This window comes from Benincasa hispida, chromosome 4 (genome assembly GCF_027475165.1).
Source record: "Benincasa hispida cultivar pf3 chromosome 4, pf3_genome.v1.1, whole genome shotgun sequence".
NCBI lineage: Eukaryota > Viridiplantae > Streptophyta > Magnoliopsida > Cucurbitales > Cucurbitaceae > Benincasa > Benincasa hispida.
The window spans coordinates 45,587,181-45,603,543 of NC_143481.1; the positions used below are offsets into that span (position 1 = coordinate 45,587,181).

The 16,363-nt window shown below is 27.7% G+C and overlaps 2 protein-coding genes across 3 annotated transcripts; both read left to right on the forward strand.

Annotated features, from left to right (window-relative positions):
• Nucleotides 1-328: 328 nt before the first annotated feature.
• LOC120076764 (uncharacterized) lies at nt 329-2,127 on the forward strand. Of its 2 annotated transcripts, XM_039030666.2 has the most exons (3): nt 383-627; nt 1,241-1,639; nt 1,727-2,127. In XM_039030666.2, exons 1-3 carry the CDS (start codon nt 453-455, stop codon nt 1,951-1,953), a joined length of 801 nt encoding a protein of 266 aa, XP_038886594.1. In that variant the 5' UTR covers nt 383-452; the 3' UTR covers nt 1,954-2,127. The 2 variants fall into 2 exon arrangements, with proteins under 2 accessions (XP_038886593.1, XP_038886594.1); XM_039030665.2 differs by having other exon boundaries at nt 329-627; nt 1,241-2,127.
• Nucleotides 2,128-11,849: 9,722 nt separating this feature from the next.
• On the forward strand, nt 11,850-13,753 carry LOC120075983 (basic blue protein-like). Its single transcript, XM_039029748.2, has 2 exons — nt 11,850-12,292; nt 13,293-13,753. The coding sequence occupies exons 1-2, from the start codon at nt 12,091-12,093 to the stop codon at nt 13,490-13,492; spliced, it is 402 nt and encodes a 133-aa protein (XP_038885676.1). The 5' UTR covers nt 11,850-12,090; the 3' UTR covers nt 13,493-13,753.
• The last annotated feature ends 2,610 nt before the right edge of the window (nt 13,754-16,363 follow it).

A 16,363-nucleotide genomic window follows, 5' to 3' on the forward strand; every position in this document is an offset into this window, starting at 1 on the left:
ATTACAATTTAGGGTAAGGGATTTGAACTACATATCTCGAACAGACTCATATGTTAATTGAGCTATACTTGAATTGGCAGCACATTCTTTAATAATCACTAAAAACATAAATTCGAGATAATTTTATAAGTCTCTTGTTGATATATCAGATAATGTAAAACTGTGAGACACATTATGGTAACCTAGACACGAAAATAAGAGAGCATGTATGTAAATATAAAAAGTATATAATAAAATAAAAATTGTCGTGTGAAAGCAACAAAAGTGACTGGCTATCCACAACCCCCTCGGCTCTTAAACCAACCCCACTTTGCTTTTATTACTCTGTTGCTAGTCATTTCTTTTCTTTTATTCCATCGCTACAACACCTCTTTTTCTTCTTCCATTGATTAGGGTTTTCTGGTTCTTTCATTATTTTAAGACTTAGAAGGGTTTGTCCTTGATGAATTTTGATGATCATGAAGGATTCTAGGGATAATCTTCATCTTAATTATCATGATCAATATAAATCTTCTTGTCCAAGAGGCCATTGGAGGCCTGCTGAAGATGAAAAGCTTCGTCAATTGGTTGAACAATATGGTGCTCAAAATTGGAATTCCATAGCTGAAAAACTTCAAGGCAGATCAGGTACTTATTATTCATCACCAACAAAAAAATTGAACTTTTTTTTCCTCTCTAATTTGTTCTTAATTATGATCAATTCAAATTTCTATCCATCTCTTTATCACTTTTTCGTTTCTTTTTTCTCTTAACCCCATCGAGGTTGTTTGTGTTTGGAGTAATTGTACGGATTAATAAAGTTGGTAAAATAACTAAAACTAGTAAATTAAACCAAACCCACATCAATTTTCTTTTAATTTTGTTATTTTTCTGTCAATATTTTTTTAAATAAGAAACTAGAGGAAAAAATGATCGGAATATACACGAGGATATCTCAATTAGGTCAATATATCTTTAACGCCTTTAACGTACCTCAAACTCAAAAGTGACGTGTACGAGCTAGAGGAGAGCTCAATCTAATAAAAACAAAATACAAATAAAAAGGCTAGAGATGCTTTGTGTGTATGTGTGTATGAGTAAAGGGTTTGTTTTAAAAAGGGGTTAAATTTCTAAATTTGTTATCTCAATTTGATTTGAAGTGTTTAGTAAATCCTTTAATTTTGATATTGATTTAAGGAAAAAAAATAGTGTGGTGTAATTAAATTAAATTAATGATGATTGTTGTTGTTGTTTATGTTAGGAAAGAGTTGTAGATTGAGATGGTTTAATCAACTTGATCCAAGAATCATTAGAAAGCCATTTAGTGAAGAAGAAGAGGAAAGGCTATTGGGAGCTCATAGAATACATGGAAATAAATGGTCACTTATTGCAAGATTATTTCCTGGTAGAACTGATAATGCTGTGAAGAATCATTGGCATGTTATAATGGCAAGAAAGCAAAGAGAACAATCAAAACTTTGTGCCAACAAAAGAACTTATCAACAATTTTCAGCTACTTCTTCTTCTTCTAATTTTCTCAACCAAACAACCTCAACAAATCATCCTCAATTTAGTACTACAACCATTCTTGTTTCTGACGACGACAACAACAACTCCCACAAAGATGGAATGATTTGGAATTTCAGACAAAGCTTCAAAGGTTATTCAGACAATAATATTCTCTATAGATCTCATTTTAATGATAAGAATAATTATTACTATTGTCCTAATTCATCATCATCATCAGCTAGATTTCGCTTCCCAAATAATAAAATTCCTTTTGGGGTTTTTGAATTTGGTAGCAAGATTTGCCCCTCAACTACAACACTTATGAAGAAGTTCATGGCTAACAATGATAATAATCATGATTATCATCTTCATGCTCAAGATCAATCACAAGTACAAGAAGAGGAATCTCTTAAGGACAAGGATATTCCCTTCATAGATTTCCTTGGAGTTGGAATTTCTTCTTGATATCATCTAATTAATTACTTCTTGTTACTTTTATTCATATATACACATACCATATATGATCCTCTTATGTGAAAATTAAAGGTAGGTTTTTTTTTTTTTTTTTTTTAGTTTTATATATATAAACCCTTTTCCCCATCCTATGAGATGGTATTATAAAGGAATGACTTTGATTTTCATGCATAAGTTTTGTTTGTTAGTTTTTCATTGGATTTTCTCATTTTTCAATCTCCATTTCTTTCTTGTCTTGTCTTCAATTATCATCAATTTCCAAAGTGCATAGGTTTTTGTATATGATGATATAATTTATGGGTTATGAATCTTTACATGTATCCTAATGTATATTTATCTTGGTGGGTATATGCATGTCTTATATAGGTTGATACAATAATTATTTTCAGTGCAAAATATATATATATATATATTTGAAAATTTGGATATATACCATGGCTAAGTTAAGATAATTTGAATAATTTGAATGTGTTTTTAGCAAGGATTAAAAGAAAAGTTTAAGAATATGCAGGTAAAATTAAGCTCAATTAGGTAATGGGAAGCTTGTGTGTGTTAAATTGTTGAGAGATATGACATTAGTATAAACTGTCCATATCAGTAGATTTAAAGAAGCCTATCAATATGGTTGTAAGAAACTTATAACCAACTTCATCACTTTGATACTTCTTATTTATTGGATTGTAAATATAATTATATCAAGTTAGGAGACTTGATTTTCATTTGCTTTGATTATTTGGCTAAATAATTGTTATTTTAAAGTCTTATTTCTTGCTAAATAATTGTTTCTAGTCTTTTACAAGTTTCATGTTTTTAGTTCACTTTTCACTTTTTTCCCCTTTTATGTTAACTATTTCTCTAATCAAAAGTAACAATTTAACGAAAAATTAAAGAAATGTGAGATTAAGGAAATTTTTTACAAATAAAAAAAAATGTCAAACTATTTACGAAAATAGTAAAAAAAACACTTATAGACATTGATAGATTTTTATCAACGCCTATCAGTGATAGACTTGTATCAATGATAAACTTCTATGAGTTTCTATCACTGATAGAATTCTATCGGCGTCTATCAGTAATAGACGGAGAAGGGAGAAGATGATTAAATCTTATTATTCTGCATAAATAGTTTCTTTTATTTTTCTATTTTTGAAAATCTCCCTAAGATATTTATTATTAAACTAAATTCAAAATATATCCTGGTAAAAACACTTGTCCATATTATTTTATTCGACACAAGATAGGTTTGTTGCTAATTGAAATAGATATATCAAAGTTACTCACTTTATAAAGAAATACCAAAACAATAGGGGATCCATGAAAATGTCCCAAGTGAGTTGTAATATGTTTTGTTATTTTTAAACAAAGAAAATAAAGGATGGAAGGGAACAAATATCCGTACATCTAAACTAGTTTGATACATCGGAATTAAAGAGTAATAAAGCAAACAACAAGCACTTATATCGTATTGATCTATCAAGTCATCTTTAAGTTGTGGTAGAACTCCACAAGCTTATAGGATATATAAGACAAATCTTGAAACTGGTTGGTTTTGGAAAAGATGAACCGACCTCAAAATCTTTATAAAATACGCAAGTTACTTTTTTCATAGATTCAATTGGTTTTGAGATAGAATATATGTATTTTTATCTAATATGATATTAGAATTCATGAAAATAAAATGGGTATCGATTGGTAAAAAAAAATAGATTCAACCTCGAAATGGTGAATTAAAGAGACAACACTTTGAGATCCGGATAAAGACCTAGATCTAGCTAAAGATGGGACGTAGATCTAGCTAAAGATAAAATTGGGATAATTTTTATGTTGTAAGTTTATTACCTAAATATAAAGTTTGGGATTAAACTAAACCTAGCTAGCTAGTGACATATGGCATGTCTCGATGTTCTTACTTGTTAAGACAGATATAAAGCCTAATATCATAGAACTGATCACACATGAGATTATGATTTTTAGGCTTACAAGTTTGGGACGCGACTTTCTTGTCGTTTATCATAGGACAATGAAGATGTGTTTGGTTTAAATTTTTAAGTGTTTAATTTTGAAAATAAATCATTTTGAAAAAAATTTGAGTATTTGACAACCACTTAGAAATAGATTTGGGAACACTTTAAAATATATTTTAAATAATTTTTATCAAAAGAGATAATATGATTTTTTTTCCCTAATCAATCCAAACATACTTTTAGTCTCTCATTCATATTTTTGCAATGCTACAAAAATATATGACAGTTTCTTACTCCTCCCATGCATCGAAACAAAGGACCATCAAGTGTCTCCTAGAATTACTTATTCATCTATCAATAATTCATATATACACTCTCTGAAATTCTTCCTAAGAATGTATTTCCACGTTAGTATATATCCACTCTTTATACGTAAGCTCTTTTTTTCTTTTTTGTGCAAATTGCAAAAATAACCACATGTTGTAGTATGATGGTAGTTGCAATTATTCTCTCAAACTTTTCAATTGTAAAAATTGGATTCTCAAACATTTATAAGTGTTAAAATTAGACTCTCAAATTTATAATAGTTGTAGAAATTTGACCTCTAAAATGATAAGAATTAAACCTTCAAATTTATACCATTGTTACAATTTCTACAATTACATAAGTTTGGCGATCCAATATTAACACTTAAATAAGTTTAATTTCAATTGATTAGTTGACATGTTACATTTATCCCAGCTCGAGGTATATAACTTGTTGCTAACAAAATCAAACATATTATAAGCATGCTACTATGCTTAGAACTAGTCAATTCCTAAGGTCCCGTTTGGTAACCATTTGATTTTCGATTTTTATTTTTAAAAATTAAATTTATTTCATCCACCTTTTGACTTGCATCTTTAACTACAATGGTTGAATTCTTGACCAAATTCATGAAACAAAAAAAAAAAAAATGAAAGCTACGTTTTTTTACTTCTCAAAGTTTGGCTTGGTTTTTTAAATCATTGGTGAAAAGTAGATAATAAAAGAAGAAATTTGAATGTGGAAGTAGCATACATAGACTTAATTTTCAAAACAAAAACAAAAAATAAAATGATTACTAAATGAGCCTAAACAATTGTGTCTAAAATTTACAAATCATCTTTTTTTTTTTTTTTACTTTTAGTGTTCAAAATAATCACTTGATCGAAAAGATTAATTACATATAAAAGGATAAAATTGAAATTTTGGATCAGGGTAAAGAAATAACATATAAAAAAATATATATATTTCTATTAAGAGCGTGACTAATAAATTAAAGTTTCATACATGAATATATAAGTGTGAGATAATATTTGGATTTGCTATGAAACCTAATATTGAGTAAAATATTACAATTTCAATAGCCAAAAAAACCAAACAAGTGGTAAAAAGGACATCTAAACTTCCCAACATTTGATTTATTTATTTTGCCTCTCCTAGTAGAATGTATTGTCTTTGATTCGAGGTGTCATCTTTGAAAGTCTTTGAAAGATGTAAGATTTATAGTAAGATAAGTTTGATTTATTGGAAAGAAAATGTCTACGGTCCTAATTGATACATTAATTCTTCCACCTTTTCTAAGAACCCTAAATTTCAAACTCTTTTGCCAAACCCTAAAATTCCTCGTTCCATAAACAGAAAAGAATATCTTGTATCTTGGTTTAAAAATCAAATCCTACTTATTAACTTCTATGTAATAATCATTTAATTTTTAGTTTTTTATTTTTTGGAAGTTAATATATTGGATTTAAAAAATTTGTATTTAGGGTGTATAGTTGTAAGATGGAGTTTTTTTGATATATGTGTAAAATAGAGAAAGAGAGTAACGTGAAGTTTCTCGATAGATATGTTAACTTCAATAATGTTTAATTATTATTAAAGTTGAGTTGTTTAACACAAAACTTACGAAATTGGTCGGCCAAACACCCCCTTCTATTTTCTTTCAATTTCTTCCGATGATTTTCTATTTTCTTGAGTAAAATAGTTGAATTTTAGCAAATTTTAAAAACAAAAATAAGCTTTAAAAACTTCTTCTTTTTTTTTTTTGTTTGTTTTCAAAACTTGGCTTGAGTTTTGGAAACATTGATAGAAAAATATATAACTTAGCAAGAGTGGAAGATGTGTTTGTATGTTTACTTTTCAAAAACTAAAAAACTAAAAATCAAATTATTACCAAACCAGACTAATCTTTTTTTCATATTTTGTTTTGTTATAGTTTGATATTGTGGGATGGAAGATTGAATCCATTGACATTTAGAAGTAGATGTCTTATCCACTCAGTTATGTTACACATTTTCTTTTCTATAGTGTTTATATATATTTGAAATATGTAATGTATTAATTCTTTTGTCACAAGGTTTACCAAGCTCTCTCATTGGTTAAGACATCTTACTCTTCTTTTACAAGATTGTAGTTTGTGTTGATCTAAAAAAGAGATATCGTATATTAGAATATTTGATTTCGTTTTCATGTTAACTATCAACTTGAACCAATTCAACTAATTGTTAAAATATGTGTTGTTAACCTAGGTTGGAGGTTCAAATTTCAAGATTTCTGAAAAATATTGAAATTCAATATTGCGTAGATTATACAAGGTAATTGTTTTAAATGGTAAAACTACTGAAAATATTTTTAAGTATAACAAAATTCAGACATCAACGATAAACTATGATAGATCACGATAGATATTTATCACTGATACTGATAGATGTCTATTGTGATTTATCCTAATATATTTATGATAGATAGTGAAATTTTGTTATATTTATAAATAAGTTGGTTGGATTTGAAAACCGCCCTTATATGAATACAGACAAAAAAAAAAAAAGGAAAAAAGAAAAATGGGAGAGAGGTTTTTTTGGTCAACTTCAAAATAAAGGAATTATGGAAACTGACTTGAAAAATGAAAACTAACCTGAAAAGTAATAAGTGGAGGTCAATTAATACTTGAGTTCTGAAATTTGGTTTCTTCAGCTTTTTTTATTAGTATAAATATAAATACCCCTTGAAGCAAAATGGAGTAATTATTAACATTCTTTGAATTAAATTAATAAATGCCAAGTATTAATTTGGTCATTACTGTAGAATAAATAGACCCATCTTTATCTTAATGGAAAGGGATTGAAGTTTTGATTGCTTATATACCTGGAAAAATACCTTTTTGGTCTCTAAATTTTGGATGTAATTTCTATTTTCTCTCTAGATTTTAAAAAAATTATATATTTAGTCCCTAACTTTTGATTTTAATTTCAATTTAGTCTTTAAGTTTTACAATATTACAATTTTACCATCGACATTTGAGTTAATTTGTTTCAATTTAATCCTAAGTTTTAGAATTTACAATTTTAATCTTAATTTTAGACTAAATATTTGCATTCTATCTTTAATAATAATGTAGGTTAATAAATTTAAAATAATAAAAATAATTATAATAAATTAAGTTTCATTATTTTCTCACTTTTAAATTTAAATTTAAGATTTTGCTTCATCATTATTTTAAGGTAATTAATTAATATTGACATCAATGATTGAAAATTAGTACTACTTTACCAAAAATCAAGATTAAAAATATAAAATTTTGAAACATAAAGATCAAATTGAAATAAAACTCAAATCTCAAAGATAAAATTGTACTATTTTGAAATGTAATAGGCTAAATTGAAACAAAAATCAAAACTTAAGGACAAAATCTGTAACATTTTGAAATTTAGAGACCAAATAGAAACTAGACCTAAAACGTAGAAATAAAAAAAAAAAAAAAAAAGTATTTTTCATAATATTTATATTTTGGTTATTGTTGAACCAAACCACTTTGTGAACCAGCCAACCGGTTCGGCTTTGGTCTATGATTGATGACCAAACGATGAACCGGCAGAGAAAAGGATGAAAACGAAATGACTTCTTTAATAAGGAAAATTTCAAAATAACTACGAGTGTAACATCATAATCTATGATTCTCTAATTTACTAGTTTAAATAATAACTAGCTCTCTCTTTTTTCTTTTTCTTTTTTTTTTCTTTTGAGAAAAATAATAATAATTAGCTTTTTTTTTTTTTTTGAAGCAATAATAATAATTAGCTCTCTTTTAAGTTTTAGCTATTTGGTGATCGATATTTATAATAATCATTGGTCTAACTGTTTGCCTTTTTGTTATTTAACAATATTATATTTGTTTTTTATTTTTTGAAATCATTACCTTTACCTTTTTTCTTTTTTCTTTTCATTTTTTTTTTTTTGAAAAGCAAGGATGTAATAAACTTATCGAAGCAATAAATAAATATTTTTTTAGTTTAATGTGTAAGTGAAATCATCTCCACGCAATAATGACGTCAGACTTCTATATGCTTAAAGATTTTTATACGCACCTTTTCAGTTCTCCTTTTTCCCTCTTTTGAAAAGCCATCATAAAACAACTAAAACAGAACCAACAAATACCTAAAAAATAGCTGAGGAAATAGAAATGTCCCAAAAAAAACAACACAAAATTTTCAAACTCAACCATCGCACCAACAAGATGTTGGACATGGACAACCTCATTCACCCATCTCAACACCAAACGATCGATACAATTCGAATTGCATCAAAGAAGGCGATAATCTCCTCAAATAAATTCAACAACTTCAAAACATCGCCCCCACCTGATTAACCACATTCACAAGATCAACATAATCCGATTTCACACGAATAAAGGGGAATCATAAGAACTAATTAACTCGACGAGTGAAACCAAACAAGCCTTCAATAACAACAAGAATTTCAAGGTTCTCGATATCCCATTTACGCTCAACCTAGACACAACTAGCAAAGATCAAAGACCTAACAGGATCATGCACAATCCAAGACCCGATGGTTACGTGAAGCGTCAATATTCATTTTCCATCTACGATAATAGCTATGTAAGGAAGAGGAAAAGAACAGTCAAAACTTTTTGGTAAACTTGCACCTCCACATCAAATAAGCTTGTGTAGTCAATGACAACTCCCTAGTTGAGAATGGGAGAGTGTGTGAGGAAGAATTTGAATCAAATTACGAAGGTTAGTCATGCATTTAGGCTTCGTTTCATAATTATTTAGGTTTCGTTGACTAACTATTTGGTTTTTGGTTTTTAGTCTTTTAAAATTAAGCCTCTAAACATTCATTTCATCTCTAAATTTCTTACTTTTTTATCTAGATTTTTACCATTATGTTTTAAAAATAAAGCCAAATTTTTAAAACTAAAAAACATGGTTTTTAAAACCTTATTTTTGTTTTTGGAATTTAGTTAAGAATACAACTCTTATGCTTAAATAAGATATAAATTATTGTAAGAAATTTGACGAAATAAACTTATTTTCAAAAACTAAAAACAAAAAACGAAATGATTACTAAATGGGACTTTAGTTTTTAAAATTAAGTTTGCAAACATTATTTATAACCCATTATTTTCTTTATTTTTTTATTCACTTTTTATTAATATTTTAAAAACTCAAGCCAAAATTTGAAAAGATTTCAAAAACTTGTTTTTGTTTTTAGATTTTGATTAATATAATTCAAAAAAATTTTTTCAAGAAATGTGAAAATCATAGTATATACTAGTTTCGAAATATCGATGTTGATGGAAATATCGAGGTCCCAATTTTATGTAAATATCGACGAAAATATCGATATAAATGGAAATTTCGAGAAACTTTATAGAAATTAATGAAAATTGATGGAAATTGGTGGAAATTGTTATACTTGATGAAACTTTGGTTTGTGGCTGAACTAGACTATAATTAACCAATTTTAATGATTATTTATATAAAATAAGACAACATTTAAATGTATATTGTAAAATATCTACCTAAATGTCGATGCGAGAGCAGAAATTTAAAAAAATAAAAAATAATTACAAAATAATATCAAATATTGGAAATCAATTACAAAATTAAAGGATACGAAATATTTGCATATAAATTAATTGTAAATTGTTTATTATAAAATAAAGTGGATACAAAAATAAAAAATCATAGCATTAAACTAACACAATATAACATATTAAGAATAAAAAAAAAATGAAAAAGAGAACTCTACAGTAGATAGAGCTTGAGAGAAAAATGAGATGTCACATTAGTTCAAGTTTGAGATGAAATTATGTGAAAATTCAATAGAAAATGATTGAATGAAAATATGCAGTTTCTTGAAAATAAAGATTTTGTATGACAAAAGAGAAAAAAAACTCCCTTGGAACAACACGACAGCTATACCCTTGAGCTAGTATAGCTAATTGCTTAAAGAAAAACTCGGAGTTTCAAAATTTTGAACAAAATCAAGAAATCGGAAGGAAATCAAAATTTCGAGCATATCAAAATCTTGAAAGGGTGAGATTTCAATCGAAATTTTGGACTATGACTATATGTAAAATTCAAGAGAAGGCAAGTATAAATATTGACAACATAAAACTAATAACAAAATTATTAGTCAGTTATTGCTAATGCATTAGTGAACTCTAATTTTTACTTGCATAATTAATTAGTGATAATATATATGAGAGAGAAATAATATTAGATTTTGAGAATAAATCTTATGAGTAATTAATTGACAATATAAGTGGGACAAGGACACGACCTTAATTTTGTCACCTACCTACTCAAGAACACAAGTAGCACCTCTACGTTTGTTTTTCCTTTTATCAACATTTTGCATTTAAAGGCAGTCGGTGGATACATAATTTTACAATTCTTTCTTTTTTTAACCGGAGGCATATATTTTTGGTAAATTTTTATCGATATAAAAAATATCAAATTATTTATAAAAATATATAAATATATATATATATATATATATATATATATAACCGATACGGATAGATTTCTATCTGCATCCATCACATAATATCAATTATAGACTTCAATTTCTATCACGAATAGATATTGATAAATTTCTATCAATCTCTATAAAAAAAAAAAAAAATTTTACTATTTCGTGTAAATAGTTTCTCGTATTTTTCTATTTTTGAAAATTTTTCTATATTTTTTAGCCATATATTATACGTGGTAAAATATTTTTATTTTATTTGTAGTTTGTAAAGATGAATAGAATATAGAATTAGGTGAAACTATTATCTCATACATATCTCAACTAATTAAATTATATTTAAGTTGACTCATGATTCGCTTAAATTAAACCTGAAGAATCTATTCATACAACCAATTATTATAAATTAGGTAAGAAATCAAATTTAACTCTATGAATTTAATTTCATCAAATTGTGTTACAATTATAATCTTGAACTTTAAAAGGTTATGCAATTTTAACTTTCTAATAAGTTTCCACTCCAAATATAGTAGAAAAACATCTCTTATACATTTAATAAATTGAAAAGCATATTGTAGATGAGATAATGTTATATTTACATTTATCTATTATCTCAAGTCTTTGGATCAAATGTTGATTTAACATGATATCACATTACATATAATAATATTATTTTTTCTATCATTAATATTGATTTTCACTTATTAGATTTATGAAAGGGTGGGACCCTTTCTTTAAGACCCAAAATCAGTACTTAAGAGAAGAATTTTTCTACTATCCCTAGAATTCTGTCTTACACACTATGTCCTCAACTATCTATCCCGTCTTACTCTTGAAATGGAAGACTTACTGAGTCAGCACCGTTGAGTCAACTCTCACCTATTATCTAAGGATAATTTCAAATAAATAAAAGTTCATAGTTAGCTCAGGATCAAGGTTAAGTTACCTAGGTCATCGCTATAAAAAAATCAGTAAACAATGTTATAAAGTAAGGGTGACTTATTTCTTAGTCGATCTTATGCGGTCGTCGAACACTTGCTGATGGGAGTAGAGTATGAGTCAAATTTGAATGAATTGAGGGATTGTAAAGTCGAGAATAGTGGGGATTGCCCATCCATGGGAGTAGTTGGGATGAAATGAATTGCAAAAGACATGGGGTGAGTAAAAAAGTCACCAACTTTTTCCAAAATTTTCTGCATCCCATTAAATACATTGGACCCCACTGAATAAACTTTGGGTTATAATTGTTTATAAAATGGCCTCCTTCCCATTGCCCATTTGTTTCACAATATAGTAATTCCCTCCCAAAACAAAACCAAAAAAAAAATAATAATAACAAATTTAAATAAAAGACTAAAAAAGAAAAATGGGAATAATTAAGGTGGGTGAGGGAAGAGGCAGTGCAGTCGGAAGAGCCGTCGTTGTTGCCGCCGTTATCGGGTTGGTTATGATGTCTCAGTTCGAAAGCGTGGAGGCAGTCGTTTACGTTGTCGGCGATTCCCGTGGATGGACTTTTAACGTCCAAGATTGGCCCAAAGGAAAACGTTTTCGTGCTGGCGATATTCTCAGTAAGTCCTTCTTCTTCCACCACATTTTTATAAGGGAAAACGAAAAACAGTCTTTAATTTTCGTTTTTATCCTTAAATTTTAAAATATTACATTTTCTTTTAGTACAATAACTATAAATGGGAGGCTCGAATCTTCGAGGAGGAAGATGATACTGATTAGTAAATCTAAACTTTTTTTTTTTTGAATTTTGAGAATTTTTTTTAAAGATTTGGAAATTTATACATTTTCCATTTAATTTCCATCTTTGGTGTTAATTTTTATTAATTAATTTAAAAGAAATATTAAACTAATTTAGTAACAATTAAAATATTATTTTTAGTGTTCCAACTTTAGTTTGTATTCTTTTAATAAACCTTAAGTTATTAGAAATTAATTTTTCAATTTTTTTTTTTAAATACATAGCTTGCCAATTGAGAGGAACTTTTGACTCTTTATTCAAAATTGTAGATCTTCTGTTAGTTGAGTTACGTTTATATTATACCATCTTTATCAAATTTGGTTATATAATAATGACAATAACAATAATTTTCATGAAAATGATACCATTTGTGACTAAATTTCCAAAATTTACAATCAAAAGACTAGAAGATTATAATATATATATTTTTTTAAAAAAAATCAATGACCAAAACTTAAGATTTTATTAAAAATACGTTGATTAAAATTAAAATAATAAAAATGATATTTTAAGCTACCTAAATTAATTCGTTTTCACTTATTTTTCGTCACTATCAAAATTAACTAAAAAATCACTTGACAAATTGTAAAGATAAATATAATGGTGTGAGTTGTGAGGATGAGATTTTGGAATATATTTTCAAGTGCTTAATTTAAAAAATAAATTATTTTAAAAAAAAAAATAGAATATTCGATAATTATTCAAGATAGCTTTTGAAATGTATTTTAAACTATTTTTATTGAAAATATTTAAATAAAAATATTTTTGTTTAAAAAAAAAAATCTCAAGTCAATCGAGACCGACACTTAAATTGTTTGCAGAGTTTAATTACAACCCGACATTTCATAACGTGGTGGTGGTGAACCAAGTTGGGTACGCCAGCTGCAGAACTCCGGCGGGTGCGAAAGTGTACAAATCCGGCAGCGATCAGATAAAGTTACCCAAAGGAAAAAGCTTTTTCATCTGCAACTTCCCCGGCCACTGTGAGTCCGGCATGAAGATTGCCGTCGATGCTCTCTAAAATTACTTCCCAACGACGAACCCTACCCTTACTCACTTTATTTACTGCTGTTAAAATAAAAAGTAAAACTCTGTCGTCCTTTATTTATAATTCATATATTGTGCGTCTTTTGCTTTTTCTATGCCAACTGTCGTTTCTTTCCTCCACCACATAAGATTTTTCTTGTTTTTTTTCCTTTAATTTTTCTGTATGTGTTCGATTTTAGCAAAATATTCGAATTATTATATACCTAATAAATTCAAGAAAGTGATGCACTCCAAATACTATGTTAAAAAATCTAATACATATATATATACACATTGGTGTCAAATCATCTCAATTTAAAGTATTTTAAATTTGATGTATTAGTTCAATTATCTAAATGGTATAATATTTTCGAAAAATACTTTTATAATCGGGATCGATGAGAGGATTACTTTTGTGTTATTATAATAATTTTTCATACAATAAATTTTGTTTCGATGATCATGTATTCTCAGTTTTATTACTTTATTTTAGTTTTTCTATTTATTTGTGCAATGGTAATGGGAGGTTTATCCTAGGTATGTTTATAAAAAATTCACATTTCAATTACTTTAAGTTCACCGTGGGTTTAGTTGTAATAACTATCATCATTACAGTAATTTCTGATGTTTATTATTGTTTTTGAAAAAATTTGAAATGGTTACAAGTTTGAGTCATTAATGCACATTTGTGTTTACTCGATAACTTTCTTAATTTTATGTTTATGTGTCTCGAGGTCCACTTATACACACCTCAATTAATCTCACGAAACAATTTACATGATCCTACAATTAGGAGTGTTTAAAAAATCGATTAACCCAACCCAACCCGTACAATTTGGATTGGGTTATCAACTCATTTGGGTTGGGTTGGATTCAAATAAATGAAAATTTTATAGGTTGGGTTGGTTCATAGGTTCACTTGATATAATCCAAACCAACCCAAGTTTATTATTAACTTTAAAATATATTTTTATTATTACTTATAACACAATTATTTATACATATATTGATTTTTATTTTATTTAATTCCAATATTCTTTAAATAATTTATTCTTCAACAATTCTTAAAAATAGTTTTTTTGCACTTTAGAAAAAAAAATTCATTATATAAATTGAAATTGAATTGTTAATCTTAATTCAGTATATAAAAATAATTAAATTAGACTTTTACATATTTATGTTTTTTTTTAGAACAAAATTTTAAATAAATGACCGGATTAACTCGAACCAACCAAACCCAAACATTTTTGGGTTGGGTTCATTTTTTAATAAGAGTTATTTGGCTTGAAAAAATTTACAATCCGAACAATTGAGTTGGGTCTAAAAAGTCTTTCAACCCAACTCAACTCAACCCATGAACACCTCTACCTACAACATTTAGGTGTGGAAAAAACTCATAAAATATTAAAGTTATTGAATTGACTATATTCTCTCTCAGTCCTTTATTAAAGTCAATATCGGTTCTATAATTTGGATGTGATTAATTTTGTAAGTCTTTTTTTTTTTTTTTAAATTCTATAAACATAAAGTATAAAGTAGTTTGTGTCATCATTTTAGAAAAGGTTGTTATTTTTATTTTAAGGGTGTAATTGGTAATGTTAATTCCAATATTTAGAAGATAATTATTAAGGGTGTTTTTTTTTTTTGATAAGATAGTATTAGTTAATAAAGAAAGTATTTGTTAGTTAAAAAATAAAAAAATAATTTTTTTCAATAAAAAATTCAAAAAATAAAAAATTATTAAAAAAATCTATTTTCTTTTTAAAAATTTTAAAAAAAAGTTATGTCAGCTTTCTGTTGCTATGGTAATGAAAAAAGTGATGGTAGCAATAAAGAAAAAAAAACTAATTTCCAAACCTCAAAAATAGTATAGAGTTCGAAAACTCAAGAAAGGTTAAACAAGTGCTCAATCTCTGAGTGGGGGTATTCATGGGTTGGATTGGCTTGAAAGACTTTTTAGACCCAACCCTTTAAATAGAGGCAACCATCCCGTAAACATCCATCAACATATCCACAAACACATTTAACTCTTAAATGCATTGTAGAAAACTTAAAACCCACCACGATTGTAAAAGAAGTTTAATACAACAATGGAATTTGGAATATCAGAACAACCTGGCTCTGATACCAATTGAAGAAAATCATAAACAGAGATCTTCATGAGCAGCGGAAGTGGATCGTTCCAAATTCCATTCAGATTGAACACAACAATTACAGTCCAACCAGAAACGAACAGATTGTGCATCATTAGAAATTATAGCATACTACAATAGTATACAAGGGATAGAGCATGTGTACCTTTGAAGAACTATTCTTCAAGTATCCCTCAACCGATGTCCAATACGTCCAACAATGCACTCGAACGCAACGACTGGAACAGCCAACGGGACGAACATGAACACAACGATCGTCTGAATGCTCCTTGAATCCAATCGAGTCCAACTTGATCCATGAACGAAGATAGAACACCACTACAAGTGTTACCTTGGTATTCTCGGTGTGAGAATCCAGGAGTTGTGAGCTCTATATGATCTTGGATTGAGGAAGACAGAAGGTATATGATCAAGTAGACGATCGAGTAAGTAAGAGATATGAACACTGTCTATGGTATAGACGATGTACTCGATCATTTAGTAAACGGAAGCCTATCGCATAGACTTTGCTACTTGATCATGTAGCAATGATCAACGAGTAACTATAGTATAGTCAACTCTAAGCCATCGTGTATGCTCTCAACGACTATCGCTTAGTAAAAACTCTTTTTATTTGATAGCCTTTTTCTGTGAGTATTTTTCCAATAATTCAACTTCTAATTTTGGAAAACAATTTTCCTTTTATCTCACGGTTACCATAAAACTTTCAATAA

Bases quoted from the DNA above. Each gene is read 5' to 3' on its own strand.
- LOC120076764 (XM_039030665.2), top strand. From the start codon at position 453: ATGATCATGAAGGATTCTAGGGATAATCTTCATCTTAATTATCATGAT. The intron at 628-1,240 runs GTACTTATTATT...TGTTTATGTTAG, and splicing joins AAAACTTCAAGGCAGATCAG to GAAAGAGTTGTAGATTGAGA.
- LOC120075983 (XM_039029748.2), top strand. From the start codon at position 12,091: ATGGGAATAATTAAGGTGGGTGAGGGAAGAGGCAGTGCAGTCGGAAGA. The intron at 12,293-13,292 runs GTAAGTCCTTCT...AATTGTTTGCAG, and splicing joins TCGTGCTGGCGATATTCTCA to AGTTTAATTACAACCCGACA.